The sequence below is a fragment of the Trachymyrmex septentrionalis genome, unplaced genomic scaffold, assembly GCF_001594115.1.
Source record: "Trachymyrmex septentrionalis isolate Tsep2-gDNA-1 unplaced genomic scaffold, Tsep1.0 scaffold71, whole genome shotgun sequence".
Lineage (NCBI taxonomy): Eukaryota > Metazoa > Arthropoda > Insecta > Hymenoptera > Formicidae > Trachymyrmex > Trachymyrmex septentrionalis.
Genome location: NW_017305895.1, coordinates 1,277,696 through 1,288,873, shown reverse-complemented (window position 1 = coordinate 1,288,873; position 11,178 = coordinate 1,277,696). Strand labels below are relative to the sequence as shown.

The 11,178-nt window shown below is 34.8% G+C and overlaps 1 protein-coding gene across 8 annotated transcripts in view; it reads right to left on the bottom strand.

Annotated features, from left to right (window-relative positions):
• The window catches only part of LOC108753780 (potassium/sodium hyperpolarization-activated cyclic nucleotide-gated channel 2), a 73,259-nt gene continuing 62,081 nt past the window's right edge, over positions 1 to 11,178 (bottom strand). For 5 of the 8 annotated variants that reach the window (XM_018495674.1, XM_018495671.1, XM_018495672.1 and 2 more), the window contains 7 exons: positions 5,208 to 5,357; positions 4,029 to 4,247; positions 3,790 to 3,936; positions 3,159 to 3,276; positions 2,756 to 3,032; positions 1,051 to 1,186; positions 649 to 795 (listed from right to left, as the gene is read on the bottom strand). In XM_018495674.1, coding sequence (XP_018351176.1) covers positions 649 to 795; positions 1,051 to 1,186; positions 2,756 to 3,032; positions 3,159 to 3,276; positions 3,790 to 3,936; positions 4,029 to 4,247; positions 5,208 to 5,357 — 1,194 coding nt within the window. Of the gene's footprint in view, positions 796 to 1,050; positions 1,187 to 2,743; positions 3,033 to 3,158; positions 3,277 to 3,789; positions 3,937 to 4,028; positions 4,248 to 5,207; positions 5,358 to 11,178 lie in introns of all 8 variants that reach the window. The other 3 variants (XM_018495670.1, XM_018495677.1, XM_018495675.1) reach the window with 3 other exon arrangements.

Sequence of the window (11,178 nt, the reverse complement as noted above, 5' to 3'; positions counted from 1 at the left end):
TTCTTCGCTGCGTCCATCCATCTTTAATATTGCATCTGATGCGACGCGGCGATTGTTCTCAATGAAGAGACACGGCGTAAAACGTGGCTCCATGTTCTCCAACCGAGGATACAGATATTTCTTTTTTTTTCTTCCTTGTGTTCGTAAAAGATTAAAATTTCGCGATTGTTTGGAGTTGCTTCATCATCATTTTCTAAATAAAAGGAGTTCGAATCAAGTTTGAAAGATAAAGGGGCCTAAAATGTAAAAGTTTTTTTCCTTTATTCTTCAAACCTTTCCTTTCCATCACGGAATTATTTTGCGATATATGTTTCATGAAGACTTTATATATCATTAATAGTATTTATACATTATTGTACTATTTTATTTGTTCGCGGAAATCTGTATCATAGTTGGAGTATAGGACTTGATTTCGGTGGTTTTGCGGTCCTGGACGAAAATGCCGTCAGATTAATATAAGAAGGCGCTATAAATCGATTGCTAAAGGACTACTGGCATGGCCGATATCTATGTATAGACCGCTGCTATAGGATCGCCCTAGCACCGGGCACAAAACCACCATAGTTGTCCTATCGATAAGATAAGTTCTATCATTCTTCCAACATGGAGCCGTTAGTATCTCTGCATATGCTAGTAAAACGAGTGTCGTCATTGATACGAATCTTTGTGGAAAGTGTCGCTCTTGTGAAAGATCCTCCGTCCTTCCCTCGTAAGTTCTTGGCTCGCGAAATTGTTCTCAGACTTTGGTCTGGGCAAGAGGCAAGCCGGCAGCGTTCTGAGCTCCATACTATGTACCTGAAATGACAAATTTTATTAAGATGACACGCATATGTATCTATTTATTTCTATAAAGATACGAGAAATTGCAGAACATTATTTTATTTATACTATTCGTCCAGATTAAGAATAAGTTGCAATCGGTAAGATTAAGATATGTCGAGAATAATAATGTATTTTTTCTTTTGGTTGAGAGAAGAAATGCCATAAAAAAAGGCATGTATTCATAGCTTAATTATAAATTTTACAAATGCCATTTATTCGTGTACTTACTGATTCTTCACTGGCGCTGGCATGCGCGGCCTGCTCCGCGAGCGCATTTACTACGGCGTTTATCGTTTTTGATTCGCTGCCAAGATCTTCCTCGCGATGAGCCACCAGGTTAGGATTCTTCCCAATTTTGTTTAACCTACAAGGAAAGTATGATTAAGCGTAGGGAATGTCGCACGGGACATAACCGACTACTATTCACACCAAATTCTAAACCACTTAGCAGCACAGTGATTCGTCCCTTTCGTGGCACTTTATAACACCCGCCGCTTATCTGTACTCAACAGCCATTATTATTTGTTTCGATACTACTTGCACTGCTAAAGGTAATCGAATGAAGTAAACTAATAAAAAAATCACTTATTTTTGTCACACTGATCATGGAATTTTGAATAATACGCGAATATATGAAACAAATAATAAAATAATAAACGATCTATTAAGACCGTATATGTGAATACATAACAAATAAGAGTATAAAGCCTGTATCGAAGCTGGATTTTAGATGCTTAAATAATTTTCATGTGAATTTATTACACCATAAGTAATCTTTTGAATTGCGCGCCGAATTAATTGTTTTAAATGACTACATATGTGGTATATAAATTTACATGAAAATTATTTAAGCGTTTAAGATCAAGTTTCGATCGTTATAGGCTTTAGACTTTTATTTGTTGGGTAAATAATAAAATAGTAATCTCGATAATCAATATTTATTTAAGAAGTTTTTGTAGCTATTTTATTTTTATTTTTAATTATTAATAAAATATTTACAAACTATAAACATATGATTGCTATTGAAAATATTTTTAACAACAATTGTGTTTTTATAGCTTGTAAATATTTTAGCGGAAATCTCGTAACACTGAGAGAAAATAATTTATAATACAATTCTTTGTATAATCAAGTCTGTATAAAATTGATTTATATGTGGACGTGTGACAAAAATGATATTTCAAATAATTTGTAAAATATGTTATGCCAAATTATAAATAGAACATTATCATGTAATGAATGTGTCGAGAGTGTAAAACTTTTGTCACGATGTTGAACTACAATTGTTATTTATTCACTCGGGTAATATCCGATTTCATGAAATATGCACTATATCGGATATTTTCCCTTTCATGCATGTGAATATAAAACGAATTCCGGTTATTCGAAATATCGTTGTATTAAAGATATTTCGAACGGATTTAACCCTCTCAACTCATTATAAATATCAGCTGAATTCCGTAAAACGCATGATGCGCATGATGTGTAATTTTATCCTTGTTTAACATATGATAAACAACAAGAATAAAATGATACATTATGCACATCATGCGCTTTATAGAACGCAGTTATAAGTTAGTGCGCTTTTATCATAAATTTGTCTCAAATTCTTCCCAACTCCCCAATTATCTCGCTCAAAATTCATAAAATAGCCAATGAGCGACAATACATCTCTTTAAATTTTTCCTTCGATAAATATTTCATTGACGTATATGTGTGTATGTGTGTGTAAAACAAGCGTCGAATTCTAACAAACACATACAAAAATCGGTATGTGAGGCGAGAGCGATATGATTTCCATAGGCAGCAAATGACTGATCTCCGTTTTGTCGGACAGTACGAAATGCTCAAATAAAGTAGATGGGAGTGGGAGTGATGATTGACATCTATTAGCACACCAACTCGATAGAACAAACCTAACCAAAGCTTATACCTCTCGGCGGCAACACTCTCCATCGTTCTGCGCATTAGGGGATACTGGTCCAATACGGCGTTGAAATGGTCCACCGAGAGGCTGAAGAGATTGCAGTAGGTCTCCGCTCGGACCGACGCCACCCTTCTCGCGTTTGTCAACAGACAGATTTCGCCGAAGTAAGACCCGTCCGATAACGAGGTCGCTACTTCGCCGTTTGCCATCACGATATCGACTATACCTTCTTGTATGAAGTACATTTTCGAACCGATTGTACCCTCCTTAATGATGATATCACCTACAAGTACGTTACACGCTTGAATATCACGCACGATTCCTGAGCGACGCACGAGAAGATTCCTCCTCGTGTTACGCCCAGACGTTTTATTTAGCGAGTAGCAAACGCATTTATGACACTTGATACCTGGCTGGAAGACTTCGTATCTGAGTTTCGTCACGACATCCGAGACGAAATTCGAATCGGCGTTGGCGAAAAAGGGCACGGACGCCACCAGCGATCTGCAGTTGTAGTTTATCACATCCTAAAATGAGGCACGATTTCAATAGACACATCTGCATTTTCTTTAATCTAAATATGGTGAATCTTTTCGATGCCTTCTAAAAAATCGATATTGATGACTATGTTGAATATTAATATTATCAATTGGAAGGAATGTGAAAGATTTCTTAGATTTTCTATCCGCTTTCCCTGAAATATTTTCTCGATATATAATAATATTTTCTCAAAATAAGTTTTTTTCTAGAGACCGATACTGTGTTGAATATTAATAGATTTATTCACGTTGCTTGAATTCTCAAAAGAATTTGCCTATAAAATAAAATAAATATATATTCATGGGTTGAAAAGAGAGAAAGCGAAGATTCTGAATGCAAAAAGTGCAAGCAACTCGAATAGTTTAATATCATTAGAAAGGATGAGATTTCTTGGATTTTCAATTTCACAATTATCAAAATATTATACGTATATTATTTTTAATCTCAATTAAATTTTTAGTCTCAATTAAATAAAGTGTTTTATATGAATCCTATCGTACTTCTCTCAATTTTTCCGACAGCTCCCCGAGGATCAGTTCCTCATCGAAGAACTTTCCTTGATACCGATGTTCGAAGTACTCCGTGATCCTCTGCCTCATTTCTCTCGGTAGTTTTCGATAGGCCATGTATTCCTCTACTTGTTTCACCTACGAACAAGTCAGACGGGGAATTAAATTCCGGCAAACTCCGAGCGAGTTACTCTCGCGCGTATTGCCGTTGTTATAGATGTGTTATCTACCTTCTCGCGGTATTGTCTTCTCGAGGAATCGAGAGATTGAATGAGATTCGTCGCGTGTCCGAGGAAAAGAGCGTAACACGTCGCACCGCTGATCATGCTGAGCATGGTGAGCCACATATCGGTCAAGGACTGTGGCGGAAACCTACCGTACCCGATACACAGCATGTGCGACATGGCTTTGAAGAGGGCCCACGAGTATTGTTCCAGCCAAAATGAGTCCTGCAAGTAGGCGTCAGGTTGTAACACGGAAATACATTTTGCAAATCGATCGCTAATTTTGGCACAAAGTGCACAGCGTTTGCGCGGAGCTTCGCCCGATTTCTTGCTCCTTGAAAAGTCACTTCATGATTGCTAAACCGCCAAATAACTTTTACGCGTTAATCGCGTACAGTTTATTACTTATTTTTATATATTGAAAAAAAAACACATTTGTTTATAAATAATTTAAAAAATTGGTTAAAATCAAATAATTTGTAGAAGAAGAGAAATTAATTGATGGTAACGAGGATAATGAAAGTAAGTTGAATGAATGTTGAGCTTTAGAAAAAACGGCATTAAACAATTAAAAAAAACGATATATTAAATAATTTTTAAAAGAAAAGAAATGAATTGTAAGAATGTAATAAAAGTAAATTGAATAAAAGTGAATTTAGTGAAGTGAAACCGATGTTAAACAGATTATTTTTCAATCCTGGAATTGTATACATTTAGTGATTATTAAAATCGTAAACAGTGTATTGAAATACACTGAGAGAAATGAGTTTGTTATTAAAACAGTGATAACAAATGTTATTAGAAAAGTGATAACAAATGTGATGATTTGACAGGAAAACGAATCGATCAATTATTATTGCGAATCATTTCTCATTATTCGTCAATGTAACAAATAATACATGATTTATACAAGACAAATCACGTTTGTATTTGTCGTTGTTTGTACCTTTTATAAATAATCAGTATGGCAAATAAAAATCTATCCAGCAGATACATGATTGCTTTTATTACTAATAATAATTGATTAGAATAGCAGACTAGCATCAGTCTTCATGATAGAAAAATCTTGTATTTTCAGTACCGACATTTGTTATCACTGTATCTACAAATCATTCGTTGCAAGTACTGGTAGTTTGTTAAATTAACAAAATCTTTTTTCTCAGTGTAATATCGTTGATTACTCACTTGTAACTCGTTAATGGCTACCCATGAATTACTGGGAAATCCTTGAAGCATAGGGACCAGGAATTGCAGGCAGCCACTCCAATGGCCGATCAGAAGCATCATACAGATCAGGTTAAAAATCCGCATGAACACCGACGCCATATTCAGGAACTGCCAACAACAATGTTAAGAGTTTTATTCTCGTGCCGAATCGGGCGCGTCGGAATGTTTCTCACACGGTTTTTTTAAAACTTCTCTTGTTTATCCAAAGCTCCGATTGCGTAGTGTACAGCAAGTAAGCGAGTGTTGCACAAAAACGCGGTAGATATATAATTCATCGAATACAATTGGTTCTATTACTGTTTTTGCTCAGATTTAGGAATAATGAGTAAACTACGTGATTGAATCCGCCACTAAGATCCGATCGTTTATTGATAATTATTCAACGAATATTTTGGTACAAATTCTGTAGAAAATAAAGCTATTTTTATTCTTTAACTAGTCATTTATGCGCTTATGAGAAAAAAACAGCAAATTTTTAGATAAAACCGTGTTTAAAATCGAAATTCAAGATTTTTTGCGAAATTTTAAATTATTTTTAAACTAGTTTCTTGCTACTTAACAGAACATTTGGTTAAAAAATCTTCACTGTAGACAAAATGGATAAGTATGAATCAATGTTCAAATTCAGATCTTAGCGCAGATATAATAGTGTCTCAAAATTCGCGAATCAAAATGCTATAGCAAAAAGTTGTCAAAGGAATAAGTTGCGATAGTTTTTAGGACATTAAGATTAAAAACTAGTCAATCATAAATTATAGTTAAACGATCTATTCATGAGTCATTGGTCGATAATATTAATTGCGCATGTTACACAGACAATAAACAAAAGATTATGTGCATAACATCCATATGTGTTGCGTATAAGGTTTGTTGCGAATTAGTTGATGTTGTTAATAAAAATGTTACGAATAATATAAATTGATAATTTATCGGAATTATATCTCTACTACTAATTTGTGTATCATATCAATAGGAGATATAAATAAGATATAAATAATTGCTAAGTGACATACATACGAGCCATTATTTTATTACAATAATTCTAATCTTTTTTTATTTTATGTATCCTTTGATTCTCTTTAGTCTTTAATTAATCGAAAATTTCATTAAAAATTTTTTAAAATTATTTTACGTCAATATATTAATGTTATTGCGCGCGTAAATAATTTGTTTAATTAAACAATTAAATTCTAGATAGTTGATTATTTATTAATTATTTATTTGTCTTTATTAGCTGTACGATATCTCGTATTGCATATATTAATTTTCATCGTTTATTATTCTTATTTTTGTAAATAAGTCAATCAATAAAAATAATTAATTGTTTGACTGATATTCACTATAATAACAATTATATAGAGATACTTAAAACGTTCCATATTTGTTTAATAAAAAAATCGTTAACATTTTTTTAAATTTTTGATTATATTGGCTTAATTTTTAATCCCTAGAAATACAAATGAGTATTTTATTAATGAAATTTAAATATAATTCACTCATATAACAAAAAATATGTATGTAAAAACACTTTCACAATAAATATAAGAAGAAAAAAATGTACTTTTTTATATCAAGCACACTAGTGAAAAAATTACAATATTTTTAAATTAAATATTCACTTGCGTATGCCATATCTACGATATTTTTTTAAGCCCTCACTGTTTTAAAATTTTTGTATGACTAATCTTGTGTTTTGCATCACAAATAGAGTAAGCCTTAATGTTTTTTTAACTTGTCATAATAGTCAACAAATTACAGAAATATCAACGTTGGAAAAAAAATTGAATATATCCAGAAAAATTTAAATTTATAATTTATAATTGAGCGAAGTTTAATCAGTTAGTTCAAAATTATTGAAATGTAACGACAAACGAAATTATTTCACTTTAAAATTCGCATAGTTATAAATCAATATGCAACGAGATATGCACGTAAGTAAATAGTAAGTAATATATTATTAATATTACGTAAATAATAACGAGTAGTTGTAATCAGTATACTTTTGAGAGAAAAAAATAAAATAAATTTTGTTATTTAATTTAAGACGCAACGAACGGTATTATATGGACATTATATACGCACACAATCTTTTGTCTGTGAATGAAATGCGAGATCATTAACAATGTTGATGTGCGATTCACGGACACGGACCTTTAATCGTAATTGGCTAAATCTATAATTTAAATTTTTATATCTTAAAAATCATCTTGCTGTAGTATTTTAATTCATAAATTTCGGAATACACTGTATAGTCTGAGTGAGAGTGTCACACTTTTCCTATGTTGTCATCGTCGTTCTCACACTTTTGAGATTCTTTCTTTTTTCGTCCGTTAAGAAAAGCATGCTACATTAGAAAATACGCATCACGTGGCACACAAAAGAACAATTCAATGTAACCTAAAACGTTGATAAATAACTGGTTATTCTACGAATGCTCTAACAAAAAATATCAATCATTTGCAACTGGTTGGGCCAAGATTCTCAAACCGCTTATGCGCCAAATGTTCATGATAATATGACGTACACAAAAAGGAAAAAAAAAGAGCCAAAATCAATCGACGCTCTATCATGACGTCGATATAGTCCGTTCGGTTCCAAACGTGAATTACAAATTGTTCGGCTCCAACGTGCGCAATAAGTACGATATGGGAATCCGTCCATAAAATAAAAAGCTGGAGAACACGCGGAGAACGTACCGACATGGCTAATTTAGCGAGTTAAACCCCTTCGAGATTCCGATCCATATCTTATTTTGATGATTATCTTTCATGGAGAACTGCATCTTGCAGTTTTCTCGATAATTAATACGCACAATTAAGTAATTTGTTTTTTCTTTTCCTGGTAATTGTGCATTGAAGTGGAATATTAACAGAGATATGTACAATATACAGTCTTGGAGATGCTGGAGAGACCACATTATCGACATTAATAAAAATCTCTGAATTAATTAAACGCAAAAATTAGGAGGTGGTGCAACGGACTTTATACTAAAATCGAAAAAAGTTAAAACTTAACTTTTTTTCAATTTTAATATAAAGTCCACTGCACCTTTTAATTTTGCGTCTATTTTAATCCTAAAAAAAGATTTTTTATTTTGTCCAGACAATTTGGAAATTTTTATACGACTGTAATGTCGATAATTTTGTATCCAAAATCCAGCATCCCCATTCGTTAATGATAATGATAAATCCAAATTTCTGAAATCAGGTATATTTTGACGTTTATTTTTATATACGTACGAATTTTTATAAGAGATTTTTATACGTAAACAAAAATTTATTCAGAAGTTAATTTGATTTTATTTGTTATAAGGATCGGCAAAAAACGATTGATAATACTCGAAGGGTTGGTGGAGTCGGGTAGTCTCAGCGTCCTCCTATTAACCGAGAAATAAGGATAGAATTATCTAAGGATCATTGAAGGTATCATGAAGTGCGACTCATGTTCATGTATGTACATAATGTATGTACATATGTGGCGATGACATATATATCTGCTTCCGCACTCGTATGCGTGCGGTACTCGCAACGAAATACGCGATACGCGCGCTGCAATAATGACTGTGTCATGCACCGTATTTGGTCTCTGATGTTTGAGAGATTCCGTTCGGATACTCCGTCGGTGGCGCAAATGAATTTCCGACACAGAATATTGCGCCGTCGACGGGGCATGTGCGAAGAAAATTCTCCCGAACCCGTTATGCGGCGACAAACTGAAGTTTCCGAAGTTAAACGCGCTTGCCCAAACACCCGCAAGTAGTTAAGATCTTCAAGCTTTCTCTTTTTATCGCTCACCATATCTATCATACTCGATACACTTTCGTGCTCTTATAACTTACGGAAGTTTGATACTCTCGCGAAAAGAAAATTCTTGCACTCATCTCAGATGAAAAATTTGTGCCGGTTAATTTATTAATAAATCTAAGCGACAGTAAAGCGAGGAATAGGTGAAGCTGTTTACGAGGTTCTTGGGCAATCGCGGTATAATGATCTTGAAATCGTACGGCAGTGGGACCTGTCCCCCTGTATAACAGTTAGGTAATTATTCTTGCACTTAAACCGCAGAAATGATAGAGCCATTGCAGTACCGACAGTAATGACATAAAATGACGTATAATAAGCTCAAATGTGTTATCTTGTTGAAGATAACTTAGTTTCATGCATTTTGGAAAAATTCCATACAATGTTGTCTTTATTTTGTCATGATAAAATTGCAGCAATAAATGCTTATAAATCTTATAAGCGAAAAATATGTAATTCAAGTTACATTTATAATATGTTGTTTTTTAACAATTAGGCTACTTTAAATTAAATAATCAGAATTTCTTTTTATACTTCAATAATAAAATATTCATAAGAAAAATTTAATTAATTGTATCAAGTTGGCTTGCATAGCTTCATCACTTGTGCGATTACGCCGGAAACCTAGTTGTAAAAGAGTCGCATTTACAATTATCGTAGACATGGCTATTAATAGATGCAACAATGTAAAAGGCGACGAGAGATGCATCGATGCCCAATCGCCGTAGGATTTCGATGAAGGGCGGAGATCTGGTTATCTAAATACGGTAAAATATATTAGGGATACTGGCTAGTATCTATCGGGTGTTATGATATATACTCCATGGATGATGATCAATGGTAACTGTTTCTGCGCCTACGGGAAACAAGTAAGAAAACATAGGAAACTTACGGGCTAGACCACATATAGCTCAATACATTACCTGGTCTACAATTAAAAAAGATCGTGTACACGTGGAGTACACGGTACACACGCGCACGCATACATATATTGTCGATGTCTAATGAGAGATGCGACGTATATGTACGTGCGTGGCGTGGTTTCAAAAATTAACAAGAATAAAAAGAAAAGAAAGAAGAAAGAAGGAAACACAGAGTAAATGATACACTGTAACTCAACATCAACCTTCTCTTCTACGAGACAGTCACAGGTCTAGTAAAGATGAAAGCTTGATTCTGTTATGTCTCCACGATATGATTAATGAACAATCAACGATCAATGAGTCAGCGCACTAATTAACGGATGGCGATTTGTAAGTGGCAACAACAAACGCTCTAAAATGACACCGGAACAAAAGTGAGTACTGCAAACTAAAGGCACAACAGAGAACAACCGAGACGAGGTACGGGGTTTACGGAAGATAAATGTTTGTCGTGAGGGTGAAAGAGTTCCTCGCATTTCGGCCGAGACGAATTTGAGTGATCATGAGCGTAATGAGGGACGACGAACAAAACGCAGCTGCCAAACGTTAAGTCTCGCGCAAGCCAAGCCACACGAAGCGAGAAAGCGAAGTGCCTTCGCTCCTCTGTTATGTCTTCGTTTTTCTTTTTTTTTTCCCGAATTTTCAAGCACATTGATAGCCAGCGATATTACACAGATAAAAGTGCACTTTCTCGGCCGAGAAGCAGCGATAGAGAGCGAGGAATGGGCAGCGACAGAGCGGACAGCGGTGGGTAAGACGCGCGGCTGGCGAGGGTGGTTACAAGGTGAAAATCAGTTTGCAGAGCAGCGGTAGGGGAAGATAAGCGAGCTCTCTACTTTCATATACATTGCACCTAATTGTTATTCCGTTAGCGCTCGCACGTGTGGTCTGTATCCATTTTCCTTCTGCGTCTTTATGTCTAAGGTAGCGATGCACACCTCGGGTACGTGGTTGATATACAGTGTGCAATTTGCAACAAAGCGACAGAGAAGGGACGCCCAATTACGTGCGCTCGTTTTCACAGGATCGTGCACACCGTCTAGCGATCAAAAGCGTTTCACAAGATAGTGCGTGGAAACACAGGCGGTTTACGGTCGTCCATCGGGGTCATGGGACGCGGAAGGATCGGAGGGAAAAGAGAGGGTACAAGACGGAAGGATCGAGAAGACGTAGATGATACAACAAACAGTCAAGTAGTAAACGAGA